Below are 18,311 nucleotides of genomic sequence, written 5' to 3' on the forward strand. Positions count from 1 at the left end.
TTTTAAATATGATCATCCAAATTAGAGTTAAACACAATGTATGGGTCACCTTCAACCACCTTTTCTTGTAATTCTGTTTAGGTGCGTGTGACTTCCCTTTTGGTTTAAGCTTTTGATTTACAATATTAAACAATAGCTTCTTTAATTTCAAGTTATAATATATCCCAAAAATCCGACAGTCTGTATCAATATTTTGGTATTGATTTAAAAAGTAAGTTATCAAATTGCTAATCAAACTTTGCCATTTACATTAAGGCTGCTAACGATAAATTTTCACTTCGGTTCTCGAACTATGAACTACAAAACTATTTTGTTGAAAATATTTCCGTGCATTATATCATTTATAGCTACCATTTGTACGTTATTTTTTTAACGCCATTTTATTTCAGGTTATAGTTGTCTTTTTGACATTTTTCGACATATTTTGTTTATATTGTGGCATAGATCGAATGTATTATATTGTTCAGTGTATGATTAATTGCTTTGTTAATATTTCTTATTGATCGAGTAAAGCCATTTGAATTGATATTTAATACATGTAGTTTGTCTTTCTATGTTGTAATGTTATAACGCTGTTTCCGGTTAGAGTTAAGGTTGGTGCCTGTTAAAAAGTTTAAACCAGGTCGGTTTTTTTCACCTGTCAGGAACCTGTTGGTTAGTGGGTGTCGTGTGTTGATGTGGTTCATACGACCGTTAGTTGTCCTGCTTAAATGGGTTCACATAAGTTTTTTGGAGGCCTTTTATAGCTTGCTGTTCGGTGTGACCAAATTTTCGAGTTGAAGGACGTATTTTGACCTTTACAAATTTGAAAATTGTCTCATTTGCATTCAAAGCATATCCTCTAATTTCTATATATATATATATGCATTTTATTCAAATACATCAAGGATATCCAACATATTATATACAACAGTGCAAAGTAAAATTTTAAACATTATATAAATACAACAGAAACTACTTTGTATTTAAGACTTTTTGTGTCCATGATTTAATAACATATGCTAAAGTGTGAGTTAAAATAATGTTTTTCTTTTTTATTAAAAACAAATTTCAATAAAACTAGAGTGATTTAAATTATTATGTTTTTGATAAACTCACTTCTTTGATAACTGTAATAAAAACACCACAAACGTGATTATTCAAGGAGGCTGAAAAATTCGTTACTACATGTACTAGATAGTAGTTTATTGAGGCAGACATAAAAAATTTATCAAAATTCTCCGAAAACAGGAAACAGGAAAATTTTCTGAATTAAATCTAACTCTATTTTAAACATAACAAACTTAATTGTATAAAGAAACGAAAAAAATGTCATGGCTAAACAGTATTGATTTAACAGCAAATAGAAAGATTGTATCACGAAATCTCAGAAAACCGGAAACCGGAAAAAATTTCAAATCTGACTCGTGTTTCTAAAGTTTCTAAATCATATACTGTTTGAGATGAAAATATTTGAAAATTCATGACGGACACTATTTTTCGATGTATGGTTTATTATGATGAAAAATTTCATAAAAAAATTGAAAAGTATATAATCTGTATATTATAATTGTGTAGACAAATCAGTAACCAAAATTTAAATTGAAAGTCCTCATCAGCTCGTTTAGTTATATAATTTGATCAAGATCTAGAGACTGAGAAGAAACTAAAAGAAAATATTGCTGATGCAAATTGCATTGAGTTACTGTAACTGTATTTATTTTGCTACATTTACATGTACAAAGGATTGTATCTAATCTGTTTGATCATACGACAGCATTCTGATTACAAATATGTATATATATTGAAATAAGTTGACTTGTTATGACTGCTAACGATGTAGGCAACACAAATCATATTACGAGGCCCTACAGCAATCAGTTATATAAATATACATTACCAAAGTCAGCTATACAAATCGGCGACATGATGATAGGCAGACAATTCAAACGTTAAACCCAACAGCCTGATTTATTACAAAGAACTAACGTAATACACGTATTCATGACTGACAGCTCTCAAAGGAAACGACTGTTTTCCAATCCCCTGTATAGTTTTATTGATATACACATTGATTTTGAATCTGAAAATTAAACCATTACTAATTATATAATTACAGGTATGAGAACTCACAATCCTACTTACAGTCTATACTATTATATTTTACCACTAGGCAAGGTCGTGCGTCACTAAAATTGTTTGTTGAGTACTCAATGATACGATACGTAAGTGTTGGGGAACATGATTTATTGAGGAATTGAAATTGGCTTTACACAACGATTTGTTTCCAGCAATTGATAGTACTCTTATATCAGTGCTTTGTGTGTATTGATTTATGTTAGTTGTGTTGTATGCATTGCACCGAATAATAAAGTAAAGTGCTTTGCAACTGATATTTACAGTGTTATCTTATATTGTTCTGTAACAATACTGTCACAGTTAACTCTGTCATGGCAATACATGTTCAAATACACATAATGGTCCTTTTGATCATTGAACTCTTCACTTGTTATACCTTTTTGGCCTTTACATATTTGGATTGGAAAGTAAATTCCTGAAAAACTATATTTTTCATATTTCACTCATACTACTTAAGTGTACTACATTACGGTGATACATGTCTTTTGTCACAAGTTTTTAATAGAAAATAATCTAAAAAGGATATCATCAACAATGTTTTTGGTTTAACAATTTATTTAAGTTAAACATATTACATGTACTATAAATATTGCGAAGATTTCCATGTGATATTAATGATCATTTCTCCACATTTCATCGACTTTTTACAATTGTCCGGAATAGTCCGATGTTTACATAATTTTGTGTTGTTTTAAATGATTTTTAAATTTAATATGACTTTAATACTGATACTTATATATAATTACCTTCCATATATAATATAAACATGTTTATACAAAACATTAACATGATTAAGAATCATGGTATATAGATAAAAACGCAGATAATTAAACTGAATGAAAATATACTTAAATAACTTAAATGATTGTTAACTTCCTTATTTATAATGAATATAATAAAATGGCCAGGAACTTTGTTATGATGTTGTTAATATCGGAGTTATTCATACTGTTAGTGATAAATGCCAACGCAATACCGGGTAAGTGCTCCTTTGATATGTTTTGAACAAAAATCCAATCAGGTATTTTCATCTGCTATGGTTATCTTGGCAATGTTGTATACAAAACAACACAGTGTCGTCATTCAACTGAACATTTTACAAGTTTTTAACTCGGACTCGGACTTCTATTATACTGAATGTCGTTGTATATATTGCGATGTTTTAAATTTTTATTTTGTCTAAATTGATACAAACTGCTGTTAGCGAAATGTTAACTCAATATCACTCTTAAATATTTGAAACACAATTTCCGCTATCACATCTTATACAACTGCCCCTCAAAGGAAAAGTATTTTCGTGAACATACAATTGGTATTTAGTTGAACTAATTTGCTTTGTTATCTAGATGATTCAAATATAAAGGACGTGAAACTAGAAAATCAAGTTCCTTCACTTTCTCAGCCTTCAAAATTCATTTTAGATAGCTATAAGTCATGGATAAATTGTATATGCACCTGATTACATGTATATTTATATATCGTGTTGTTTATTCTTTAGTTTTCTATGTTGTGTCATGTGTACTATTGTTTTTCTGTTTGTCTTTTTCATTTTTAGCCATGGCGTTGTCAGTTTGTTTTAGATTTATGAGTTTGACTGTCCCTTTGGTATCTTTCGTCCCTCTTTTATATTCGTTATAATATTACCAAAAGTATAGTTGTAGTCATAATACTGCATGCGCACGATATCCGTATTTGTTTGTTTATATTTATATCCACTTCAGATCACGTTCGGATCATAATTTTTAATTATCAAGTTGATCAGTAATTCGATTTTGCGCATTTTCAAAATGTGGTTAAAATAAATTATAACGATTTATTGCATTTTTACTGTTTCTGATAAAAAATTGGAAATTCTGATGTCATTCGACAAGATTAACTTTAATCACAGGTTCAAAGTTGATGTATGTACAAAAATAATCAATACTAACAGTGAAATTGGATTTCCTAAGATATAAAAATAAAAATACCGAACTCCGAGGAAAATTCAAAACTGGAAAGTCCTTAATCAAATGGCAATATCAAAAGCTCAAACACATCAAACGAACAGATAACACTTGTCATATTCCTGACTTGGAACATGCATTTTCTTATGTAGAAAATGGTGGATTAAACCTGGTTTTATATCTAGCTAAACCTTTCACTTGTATGACAGTCGCATACAATTCCATTATTTTGACAACGATGTGTGACAAAACAAACAGCCACGTGAGCCAAGGCTCCGTGTTAAAGGCCGTACATTGACCTTTAACGGTTTACTTTTATAAATTGTTATTTGAATGGAGAGTTGTCTCATTGGAACTCATACCACATCTTCCTATATCTATAATAGTTAAAAATGTAATACTTAGTGGTACAAAAGTCAAAATTGTGTTATAATTCTCATCACCTCAAAACAAACAAATATGCAACATAATTTCACAAAAAGTCATATAGAAAAAACACATTTACAAAAATGAAAGATAAAAATACAAAAAAATACCGTTGCAAAAATACAAACTGGAAAAATTAATATAAGCTTGCTGGCTGCTTCTGCTGTAAGATTTTGTCTTTTTGCATTGCAATCTTTCTTAAGGAAAAGATAGATTTTAATCATTATTTTACATTACCCGATCTATGTAAATTAATCTATAGATATTTTAAAATCATTTTAGAGATAAAGTAAAATCCTAAGTCAAAATCTAAGATTTTATTCAATCAGTTGTCAGTTCAACGAGTTTTCAAAACCCATATATTTTAAGAGATTTTAAAATTGCACTGTCCTGGAATATATACACTTCATAATATATTTCAAGTAGTTTGGTTTCGCGTTATATGCTGTCATACAAACAAAAAACTGATAAAGCCTTTGCAACTGTGACTAATATCGATAATATAACTCCATTCATATTTAGAGTTTTATAAAGCCTTTGTGAATTACGACGCATCAAAGAATCCTCACGAATGACTATTACAGTTTGATTGCCATAGATTGTACGACATATGTAATCTACTAAATCAGAAGTAAATAATAAACATGAATGTACAACACGTATTACTATTTTTTTGGTGAAATTTGAAACAATATATCTTTCACAGGAATTTTTAAAAGTAGTTGTACTTTCGATAATGGTACGTGTGGTTGGTTAGCCATTGGTTCGGATGAATACTAGTGGACGCATCATCACGGACAAACATCTTATGAATCCACAGGACCAGACAATGATCACACAACGGCATCTGGTAAAGTTGCAATGCACAAACATAAATAGAACAAAACAAACAAATATACAAACAAACAAACAACAGCAGAGAAGAATCATATAGGAATTACCATTTAAAATCAAATCCTTTACATACTAATGGTTAATACATCCTACCTTAAAGAACCTAATTAATTATCAAATGTACCAGGATTATAATTTAGTACGCCAGACGCGCGTTTCGTCTACATAAGACTCATCAGTGACGCTCATATCAAAATAGTTATAAACCAAACAAATACAAAGTTGAAGAGCATTGAGGATCCAAAATTCCAAAAAGTTGTGCCAAATACGGCTAAGGTAATCTATGCCTGGGATAAGAAAATCCTTAGTTTTTCGAAAAATCCAAAGTTTTGTAAACAGGAAATTAAAAAAAAATGACCACATAATTGATATTCATGTCAACACCGAAGTGCTGACTACTGGGCTGGCGATACCCTCGGGGACGAAACGTCCATCAGCAGAGGCATCGACCCAGTGGTGTAAATAGTTATCAAATGTACAGGATTATAATTTAGTACGCCAGACGCGCGTTTCGTCTACATAAGACTCATCAGTGACGCTCATATCAAAATAGTTATAAACCAAACAAATACAAAGTTGAAGAGCATTGAGGATCCAAAATTCCAAAAAGTTGTGCCAAATACGGCTAAGGTAATCTATGCCTGGGATAAGAAAATCCTAAGTATGTAGTGCTTCGCATCATCAGGACATATGTTATCTTTACTGATGTTTGTGTTTGTTTGTTTTTTTTTTGTGGATGTTGTCATCATACTCATATATAAATGACACAACATGAGACCCAACAGGGGACAGGCTATTCAAGCAAACATGAGCGTCATCTGTTGTGAGTGTTCAGCTAAGCCTTGATTATGAATAACCAAATGAAAATCGTTTTTCAATAGACTAATTATAACACATAATTTATAATAGCGTATATTTTTATCAGTCACCACAGAGGACATGTGTCAATTAAAAACCAATGTGTGTCTAATTTCGAAAAGTATGTGATAAGCTTTTAAACGTTTAACACGGGTCGTTTTTAAAACATGTAAAATATAAAACAATAAAAAATAAAAAATAAAAATAAAAAAATACACTTTATTCTATCAGCACTTGTCCAAAACAGTGCATTCAACACAATATTATGCCAAACAAAATCATCGACTCCGTCTCGAATATGTAGTGATAAAAAATGAAATCCGTTATAGTTTTTCTACTTTCTGAACGTCTTACAATTTCAAATTGCAGTTAAACCAATAGAACCTAAGCAAGATAATCATAAAACACCAACACGAACCAACTTATGTTACTTTGAGTATTGCGTGAATGTCGTACGCAACAAATATTAAGAAATATTATGTTTTTATTTGTTTGAGAGTTGATATAGTTACAACATGTATGTACATTGCGCGACTAATGCATTGTGGGAAATACTAAAATAATCCTTAACGTCAATGCTGTATGATTTAGAATAAATAAGTACAAACAAAACTATATTTGCATCAAAATCTATACGTTTTTGAACTTCAACTTAAAAAATCCATTGGGGTGTAGAAAATAATAATGAAGAACACCATGCAAGACACATTATTTGTTCATGTAATTCTAGATATAAAGAAGGAATAAACTTGTCTTATTTACCATTTTGTATGTATATTTTGAACTATCTTATACATTTGTCAATTATCTTATACCGCCTTAATCTACAAACCAATATATTATAGAAAATAGTTACTACTTTTACACGAAATCTCACAGACCGTCAAGGCAAAATGCTGTAAGTGATCTACAGTCTGGTTTTATTGAAGCGAGGCCGAAGCAGTGTTTGACATTTTGGTATCACATGTATGGGAGACACATCAACACTTTGAAAGTATTTCAAGAGAACAATAAAAGTTCCTTTGAACTGTGGAATAAATCAGCTGACCAAGGAAACACATGGCATTTTCAATCGCTTTCATTGGATGATAAAGGGCCATATCGAATCATATTCAGAGCAACTCGTGGTAATGGAATACAAAGTGAAATTGCTGTTGACGATATTTTTATAAACAACGTCGAGTGTAAGAAAGGTAGGAAGCTAACTTATCTTTTATTACAAAATAAAATACAAAAACAACAGAAAGTTTTGTATTACAATATTTTTTGTATGGTTATTTCTGCAAACTGAGTGCAACATTTCACAGTTAGTTTGATTGGTTCTCTGGTTGTTGTCAATATAAATGCAGACGATTGCGTGATCTCAATTTCAGTATTTATGAAATAAACTTCCATTTAAGTTATCTGAGATAAGGCCCACAGCAACTGACCCGAACAAAACAACCTGTTCATTCAATTTATCTTGTTAAAAGATAGCCCCTTGTAGAATAAAACAAAAAACAAAAAAACATTACAGCATTATGTCAAGTTTTTTTTTTAACTTTAAACGTTTTTAAACAATCTATTGATATCGCGTATTATTGAACTTTTTCGCTTGAATTGAAGTCATTGTCTGTAATGGATGTTTAAAAGAACCTAAAATACCTGAAAAAGGGAAATAAGGAATAATTTTAGCAATGACCTTTAAAATTATGTTTAACTCTTCAAGATCTCTACCAGGATTGTCAGTTTTTCTATTGAAGGTCGTTGGTTTTCTCCAGCACTCCGGCTTCCTTCACCAATAAAAACTGGCCACCACGAAAAAGCCAAAATTTGGCGCTTAAAGAGGCATTAAAACACCAACGCTCAAACACATTACACAAATTGATAACATCTGTCATTATCCTGACTTAGTACAGACATTTTCTTATGTAGAAAATGATAGGTTAAACCTGGTTTTAAAGTAAGCTAAAGCTTTCAAATGTATGACAGTCGCATTACATTCCATTGTATTGATAACGACGTTTAAACAAAACAAACAGACATCACAGCTACGAATGTGAAAAATAGGGGAACAGCAGTGTTATTATCTTAATAACTATAAAAAACAAACAAATATATACCATTTACCGTAACATATTAACATAATGACAGGAAGTATATGCACAGAGCCATGACATATGTAATAAAGAAAAACAATAAGGCATATAAGTAGAAAGGCATGATAAGAATGTAAAATTCTAATAGTACAATGACAGGATGTATAAGTACAGAGCCACGTCACTGTATTAACATGATTAAAGAAACCCTAAAAGGCATATTATCAAAAATGAAAGACAACAATACAAAAGCTATCATATAACACAACACAATGACGGGATGTATAAGTACACACCAATGTAAAATGGGCACCACCAAAAACAGACTAAACAGAAAAAGTAAAACCCGTGTAATTTTGTTGTGCGAGATCAAAAGTATAAGACTGTCCGCGCCAAATTAAGTTTTCAGACTTTTTTAAACCTCCAGAATTAATTGATTGCTTTTATTATGTTTATCGTCCAGTGCATGTGAAAGCAGTTAATTCATTTTCGAGATGGAAACAAATTAATCCTCAATGAATATGAAAGCTCTGCAATGGTGGTCTATCTGGATGGAAGGCGATATGTTTTACTGACATTAGACATTAGTAGGAAATATATATGGGAAAGACATGTTTTATTGCATTATACATGTACAACCCTTACACCCATTAATTTATTGTTATTAAATATATTTTCATACTTAAAATGCATGAAAAATTGTCATTGAACTTACGATTAATTAATCAATACATATAATTTGGATTGGAAACGGGTAATATGTCAAAGAGATAACAAATTGACTAAGGAATAGAAAACTACTCACAACCACCAACGTGGCATGTACACAGCGAGAAAATCCTGCACTCGGAAGCTATCTGATAACCTTGATCTCATTTTCATGATAATTAGGTCCACTCGAAGCTGTCGTGATCGATTCCGATTCTCAAATTCGAAAAGTATATTATTTTCGATAAATGCTCAAGACAAAAAGGTGCATGGAGTGTTTAAATTCAGCATTTGCAAATATAGCTAGGGTAATCTTTTCCTGGTTATAAACGCCTTACTTTTTCAAAATCAACAGTAGTATACCGCTGTTTGAAAGTCATAAATCGATGGAGAGAAAACAAATCCGGGTTACAAACTAATATTTTAGTATAGTAAATGTTAATTTATTTTGATTACTATATCAATAACAACTGAGGTCACAAGAGAGGTGCTGACCACTGGGCTGGTGAATCCTTCGGAGAGGAAGCTTCTTTCGGCAGTCGGATCGATCCAGTGGTTTTAAATTTACTCTTCATAGATATCGGACTTTACATTTTATGCGCAGATCGTCTATGAAAAAATACCGATGACGATAGAAACGAAATTTTTAAAAAGGCCTTTTTAAATTAGAAGTAAAATGCATTGAGGATCCACAAATTTCAAAAAGTACATTTTTATTGTGCTGCTATTTTGTATGGCTCATCTGACTAAAATTTGACAAAACGACTTCGTACAGTGTGATACGAAAACATATATTTTCATGCAAGACATAGATAACATGCTACTACCATATATAGTTTGTACTACAGTACGTCGTCTGTTTAGTTTAGTCGTTTGAATTATTTTACAGCTATCTTTACTGTTGTCATTTCGAGGGCTTTAAAGCTTACTATGCGGTATGAGTTTTGTTTATTAATGTAGGCTGTACATTTACTAATCAATGTTAATTTCTACGTCATTTCTTAGTTATTTGAGATATCGAAAATGTTTACATTGAATCTTAAAATCTAAATTCATTTCACCTTTGAGGGATAATTTTGTAACAACCAAATGACATACCTTGGTTATTCATTGCAATATTTTATAGCCGATGTATTACTATACGCAATAATTTCCTTACAGTAGATAATACCAGTAAAACAAGTAATGCCAGTGATACAATCAATACCAGTGATAAAGTCAGTGATAAAAGTGGTTCCGGTGATACAAGTGATGCAAGTGCTACACGTGATACCAATGATACAAGTGATACCAGTCACGTCATTGATACCAGTGATACCATTGATACCAGTCATATCAATCCAGTGGATACCAGTTATACCAGTGATACCATTGATACAAGTGATACAAGTGATACAAGTGCTACAAGTGTTACCAGTGATACCATTGATACCAGTGCTGCCAATACAGTTGATACCATTGATACCAGTGATGCCATTTTTACCAGTGATACAGGTGATTTTGGACATCAAATTTTCTTATAAAGAATCGAACTGGAAAAAAATCGAAACTAAAACTAGTAGGTCGGAGGAAAACTGACAACACCGAGGCAACCAAAAACAACGTCAAAAAGTCTATTATTTATCCATAGTTTAAGTTGGCATACATTCACAACATAAAAGCTTTGCTAGGTCATAGGTATAACATAAGTACAAAAACAATATATAAACACACTATTGCTGAGAAAGCACGAAAATCCATGACTTTATACTGCCTAATAGTATCACGCATTTTCTTGCGAATTGGCGAATTTTTGGTTGCCAAATGAAAATTCTAAATAGCTTAGTAATATGTACATATAAGCCTTGACCTTTGTTATGGTTTAAATAACAGCAAGCGCAATAAATCATACTTATAAGTTGTCTCTCTTTTCCAAATTTGAAAAAAGAATATGAAACAAATCTGATTAACAGAAACTAAACTTCGATATATATTATCAACTCTATGTCAATATATATTTACATAATATATGTTGAAAACTGCATAGCTCAAGTTTGAATGCATTTACCACAAAACTTAAAAAAACAAAGCTAACTTAGGTCATATATTTATCTACAAAAAAAAACATAAGCAATTGATAGCCTTACTAGAGCTAAGAAGGCATGACAATCCATAACTTGCCATTAACAAGTAACAACAAACTTCGAAATACAAGTATTCCCCGATTTCTGTAAAAAATAACTGTAAAAGTTATGTCAAATGTTTTATGTGCATTATACAGGTATGGTCGTAGGCTTGACTTTTGGTGGTATATTACTAGCATGTGTTGTTGTTGTGATTGTTGTTTTCATAAGAAGGTATGTAATATAAATTTGTACTCTTACGGTTTTAAGTAGTCTTTATTAAACATGTTGAAAAGATTGATGTCATATTTATGATATGTTATGGTATTTGATTATTTGATTCCAAGTAAGAAAACACCCTTTCGATTTATATGCTAGAGTATTCTCGTAGAACTAAATGAAATGTTTGCATATCTAATTCATACTTCAAACAATCACTTAAACAAGACAGTCATTAAAACTAAAGAAATTTACTCTTTATGCATGTTTTAGCGTTAATAAATATTAAAGTATACAGAGTTGACTTATTTTTACATAGTTCATTGGAATAATAATACAAACAATACTTATACACATAATGTACATTAAAGGCACACATCCAAGAGCAGACCAAGAGAAAAAATAAGAAACAATCTCAGAGAAAATGACTATATTGGTACTCAAGATATAGCTTTACCATGTTTACCGCTAACCGCTAATGATTCAAGTTACATACAAAATGATAGCAAAAATACCAATTCTGCATATGCAGTGCGTCGGAACATAGCTGTATCAGACAATTCCACTGTTAGTGATCATAAATATTCGATTGTGGATCAGACACCTGAAACAACATTAAATGAGACAAGAGATGACAGAAAGGGAACTACAGACAGTTATATGGTATTAGATCCGTCTGCCACAGGTTTCAATAGAACAGAATTGCCTAACACTTATGAGTTTGCAAAGCCTGTTATGGATGCAGAAAACATCATTGGCGACCAGGATCAATACGCTTTATCCGAGGAAGGAGTCTACGACCATTCGGGAAATAATCGTCACAAAGAATCAGAGGTTAACATTTATAACCATGCCGTTGATACTATTTACGACTCTGGAAGTCACAAAAGAAATGACGATGGCAGAGATGATACTTATGATCATTTCTTTGGACAAAAAAACTGAAGATGATTATGATATCTCAACAACGACATGAACCCAAGCAATAGACATGATACATACATTTATTTGTAGATATTTTGTATGTGGATCGTAAATTTTGTTTTCATTTTCAAAAGAAGTATACATGTATATAGTTACACAGCAGGTGACACTTTGTAAATATATATTGAGTAATAGTTGAAGACATTATTACATTTTTGCAAAGCTAAATGTCTTCAGATGTGTCATCAAACAGAGTTTTTGCAATATGTAAGGTACGATCAATGTGTTCTTTTGCCATCATATCAATGTATCGTAAAACGTTTGTAAATTAAGGTCTTATGCATTTATAGTTTTTCAAGAAACAGAAAAATGCCAGGAAAATAGATTTTCGTTGGCACATGCGGCAAATATTTTTATAATTCATAGCTACAACACCATGTATTTCGTGGAAGTTCTTAACACAATTAAAGATCTTTAAATTTTGTAAAAAGCTTTTCCGTTTTATAGAGTTTTATTAATACATGAATTTGAAGTACATTGGTCTGAGCCATAATCATTTGATATATCATAAAAAATATAAAATCGCAAAAAATAATGAACTCTGAGGAAAATTCAAAACGGAAAGTTCCTTATCATGCTTATCAAATGGCAAAATCAAAAGCTCAAACACATCAAACTAATGGATGACATCAGACATATTTCTGACTTGGTATTTACTTTTTCGTATGTATCTTTAATATTATTTAATGTATGTATGTGTTTAACTAGTAAGTGAAAGTGCCTGTCTGTTTTCAATATTGGTTGTTGTCTGCTCTATGGTCGGGTTGTTGTCGCTTTGACACATTCCACATTTCCATTCTCAATTTTGTTGATTGAATGTGGGCGACTTATGATTAAAATCAATGCTTGTCGGTAAATGGAATTGTCGATGTCATTTTGGATATCCGTTTGAAAGTTCTGATGTTATGTGTTTGTCTGAGAATATACTATTACGCTGTAATGGTTCTTTGTGATATGTTGTGTATAATATATCAAAATTACCAAATATACAAATACAGTTGGAACGAAAAAACAATTTGCTGACATTTTGATGTTTGTTTACCTCTCGTTTAAGGTGTTTCTCGGTATTTTTCGCTATCACAAAGATTGTATGTTTCAAAAATCTTTTCATTACAATCTACTGACTAATATGTTGATGGATTGGTAGAAAGTGTTACTTTTATACATATAACTTAATATATTTGTTTGAAAATATATTTGCTTGAAAAGTCTTCTGAGATGGCAATCTTGAATATTTTCACACAAATTTTGACCAGTTTGATAGAACAATCTTTCCCTCTTGATATGCGCAGATGCGTTGATATTTTTCCTGTATGTTTCGTGTGCGTATATTTGTTTGCCTTATTAATGCAATTCTTCCAAACAGATAGAAAATTATAGTAGCTGTTACTACCCGTGGATAAACATTTAGGAACATTTTCCCGTTCACACCTAGTTAAAGAGCGATAATCAGACTTTTTTTATTTAAAGGCAGCGTACATGTACATGTGATTCCAGAAAACGGAATATATACGATATGAACTGCTGGGTTTAGCAAGTTGATATTTTTTTAAAGAATGCAAACCCCAATTTATTTTTCGAGCAAACAAAGAGGGAAGGCGGTACGGTACGCCCTCCATTTTGCAAATGACACCCTTGTGTCGTAATTGTCAATTCCATAACTTAGAGAATAAACAACACTTTTATCTCGCATGCCCTGAGATGTTAATCTCGCATGCCCTGAGTTGTTAATCTCGCATGCCCTGAGTTGTTAATCTCGCATGCCCTGAGTTTTTAATCTCGCATGCCATGAATTGTTAATTTGGTATGCCCTGAGTGGTCATTTTATTCTGTTTTTTGTGTGTGAGCATTTTGAGCAGATAGAAATTGAATAAAAGCCGCTGAAATTCACATTATCAACCTATCAATTCCTGTTATTCATATGTCAGAAATTGAAGACGTTATAGATTCTTTGGAAACGGTGTTTTTGGTTTTTTTTGTTGCTAGGACGTTAATAATCATGTATATTATAACTTCGAATAATGCAGCCAACAATATTTGATAAAATCGTTTTCATGTGATTATAATTATGGGTTTTGCCACTGAATTACAAGTTCCTGACTTGGGATAGGTACATGCAGAATGTTGTCCGTTTCAACTAGTTTGAAGGAGTCTACCCCCCCCCCCCCAATACACACACACACACTTGTTTTCGGCCGGTAAACTCCACACTCACAGTTTCTGACAGGTAGTTCAAAGCGTATAACAACTAATAAAAAAAGTCATTCACCTAAAACTAAAATATCCATAAGTATACATCCAACATTCAGTGGATTTTGTGTATAGACGTCAGTGGCAATCGGGAAAAAACATGACCTTGTGCAATGCCTAGATACAGGAATCGATTGCAGATTGTAGAGTTGTGAATATGCATATACATATAAAAATTTCAAATAGTTTCATTTTAATTAATTAATAACAAATCCAATACTACATGTACTAATACATGTAATACTAAAAAAAAAAAAAAGTAAAATTACAAAAATACTGAACTCCGTGGAAAATACAAAACGGAAAGTCCCTAATCAAATTGCAAAATCAAATGATAAAACATCAAAACGAATGGACAACAACAGCTGTCATATTTCTGAATTGGATATCACTATAGTGTTGAATTGGTAACCTTTTAGAATAATTTTCTTAAAAGGATCGAACAATGTAACCGGTTCGTATCTTTATTTCTGGACTCGCCATACAAATCTTCGTACAAATTAGGGTATGCTATTCCATTTAAAATAAGTACAACAAAACTGCCTGTCGAGAATATGTGGAATAAGGAAGAAAACGTTGCATTTGTAATCGATCTAAAATTGACCAAGTATACAACTGACACGTCACAAAGTCTTTACGTTACAATATAAGACATAAGTGACGTTCCCACGTTGTGATCGCGCCGTATTTACAACACTACAAAATCATATCCTGATATTTATGGATTTTCTTTTTTAAGTAACTTGTTATAAGAAAATCCCTGACTAAATGAGTTACCAGTAATACATACATTCCGTTCATTTAAATTCTAAACGTCACAAAAGACACGGGTAAAGCGAACGAGTTGTGATATATAAACACCGTGAGATAGTGCCAAAAGAACATGCCCGTCTAAAAAAACTGTGAGCATATTACTTATTAATGTTTCAAATAAAGTCACTCTGAGTAACTTAGGTACACAATAAACTTCTCTTACACAAGAGAACTGCTATTGAAGAAAATAAAATGAGAAAGTACGAGCCAAATAAATCTTGTACTTGACGAAAGACACGGTGTTTGTAGGGAGCATTTGATTGTGGACATAATATGATATGCAACATGAATATTGTTATTCATTCTATTACTTCAAACGAATCTAAAAATTTCAATATAATTATTTAAAATTTCTTGTTTTTCTATTTTGTTTTAACATTCAATTGAATGTACATGTGTGATTATATGTCATTTGATTATTCTGAAGTGAGAAATTATTGCATGCATTTATTATTGCGATTTTTTCTTTTCTAAAAGGACAAAATGCCCAAGATACTTTTATTTTGATTTCAGGACAATCTGCATACAGTTACATGACACCAGAATGGGAGTTCGTGTTATTGCTATACTCACCCACTCGTAGTATTTGCATTAAACGAACCTCGGAATACGTTCTGGAAAGCTTTATCTATAAATGTTCAGTCCAAAAAAAATAAGATTAAAATATAAAAGACAAGAACGTTTAAACAGAATAAGATCAACGCTAAATCATTATGGATTTGGGTTCTGTTCACAAAAATGACAATCTAAAGATGAACAATTATCGTCTGTTATTCTATGCTGTCTATACCTAACGCATGTGTTTTAATGAGCCTCACAGTTTTTCACAAGGAAAATGTTTTCTTTTCTTGAATATTTGATGAAATTACAAATATATCAATTGATTATTCTTTCAAAAGAACTTCCTGTAGGGTTTAATGCAAAGGATTTTATGAATGGAAATGTGTATGTAAAGTTATTGTATGCACTCCATTGAAAACCCACTGCCATACTATAATTATGTGAAATAATTCTTCGACAGCCAGTGGTACACACGATATTTTTTTTATAAATTAGTAATATTAACAAAATACTGGGTGTCAATATCGAAACCTTATAAGGTTACTTCTATTAATGCTTTCGAATATATCTATCTCGTGACACTAGTTTTTGTTTTTACATGTATATTATATGATTCATTATTATTCTACGTTTGGGTTGTGAAACGAAATGATTTTCTTTGAAAATACTTCAATATCATAACAATTTGCTTTAAATTAAATATACCATGTACATCTTCATTTTGTCTTTAAAACGAAACTAATATGGATGAAAGAGATAAAGTCGTTTTTTACCTTTTTCATTAATTATTGGTTTATTTTTGGATTATTCAATGTACAAGGTAAAGATTTTTTTTGCAGATACTTATGTCAATATTTGAAAGAAGTAAATTTGTAATTGCATGATATTTTCCAAACATTATAAAATGACCCACAGTATAAAATGACCCTACTTTAGTACAGGTAATACTGATGTACACTTCTAAGGCTGCATATCAAATGTACATTTGTAAAGCTGTATATAAACTGTACAGCTGTAAAACTGTATATAAACTGCAACTCTATAAAATGTATACGTACTGCACATTTTTAAATCTGTGTATAAGCTATAAATAATATAGATTCAAGCTCTGCATCTTGTGTGATAACATATCTATCCATAGTTTATATGCAGTTTTACAGATGTACAGTTCTAGTATATATACATCTGTACAGTTGTACAGTTTATATACAGCTTTACAGATATGCATCTTTAGAACTGTACATCAATAATACTTGTACTAAAGTAGCTGTGTATCTAATTCTACCTGGAATAACGTAACAAGTTATAGCCCAGCTTAAATATCTACATGTATCTGTTATGCTATATAGATAACTCACTGGTTAAAAAGGATTCAACTTATATATATTTTTCATTCAATTATTACCACATGATTTACGCATGGTACGAAAGATAAATTGAACTTCCTCCGATATACAACTTATCCTTGTTTTGTATAGTGAAAACAATATTAAGTGCAGGTTTCTTTTAAGTATGCAAATAAAGGAATATCCTATTTCACAATAAATGTGCAGTAGGCGGATCAAAGAAAAGTGGGTAACACATTGTCTGGAAGGGTAGAGGTAAACACAAAATAGAGAACTAAAATCTGAGCAACACGATTCCTACCACAACAGGAGGTTATCTTATCGTATAGGTCGGATTCGTGGGGAAAGAAAGGGGGCGGTTGGCTTTAACTGTGTGTCAAGCTAATAGATGTTGGGACATAGGCTATGCAAAAAATAAAAGATTGAGGGGATATGGTTTTTGCAAAGTTCGGAAATAAGTGGTCAGATTTAACTATTTGATAGAAACGCATTTCATAAAAAAATTATTCAAAGGTGTACATGATCAAATGATTAAATATTTATATCAAAGTTTTCCTTGTGTCATGATTTTATTTTCGATATTGATAAGGCTCAAGTTCCGCAACTTCAAGTGTTGTTTGGGTTGTGCTCGAGAGGGGAACACTATATTTATTGAAACAGGAAATAAAGGATATTTATTTACAACTTGAAAATTTGACGCGGCATTCAGGGGTTTCAACCATCACTGTTAATACAAAATCAGAAGTAAGACACAGCCATACATAAAAAGCGCATTGTGGCTGGAAATTCAAACTTAACTTAAATTTGAAGAAAAAATAATTGAATCACGACAAAAATCACATAGTGTACAGGCAACGTCCAAATTCAGTCGGTTCCAACCGAATTTGTATCGAACATACCTTTTAAAATCCTAAACCAATCTGACTTGTATCTTTCGTGTAGTACAAAACACCGAATTTGTCACGAGAGCGTCCAGATTCTGTCGAATATAAGCCGACAATGACCCAACAG

General features: G+C 31.4%; 1 protein-coding gene across 1 annotated transcript; it reads left to right on the plus strand.

Annotated features, from left to right (window-relative positions):
* Positions 1–3,013: 3,013 nt before the first annotated feature.
* On the plus strand, positions 3,014–12,798 carry LOC143044848 (uncharacterized). The gene is made up of 6 exons (XM_076217039.1): positions 3,014–3,097; positions 5,194–5,337; positions 7,085–7,432; positions 10,187–10,519; positions 11,286–11,361; positions 11,718–12,798. Exons 3-6 carry the CDS (start codon positions 7,204–7,206, stop codon positions 12,289–12,291), a joined length of 1,212 nt encoding a protein of 403 aa, XP_076073154.1. The 5' UTR covers positions 3,014–3,097; positions 5,194–5,337; positions 7,085–7,203; the 3' UTR covers positions 12,292–12,798.
* The last annotated feature ends 5,513 nt before the right edge of the window (positions 12,799–18,311 follow it).

The sequence above is a fragment of the Mytilus galloprovincialis genome, chromosome 9 (genome assembly GCF_965363235.1).
Source record: "Mytilus galloprovincialis chromosome 9, xbMytGall1.hap1.1, whole genome shotgun sequence".
In the NCBI taxonomy this organism is placed as follows: Eukaryota; Metazoa; Mollusca; class Bivalvia; order Mytilida; family Mytilidae; genus Mytilus; species Mytilus galloprovincialis.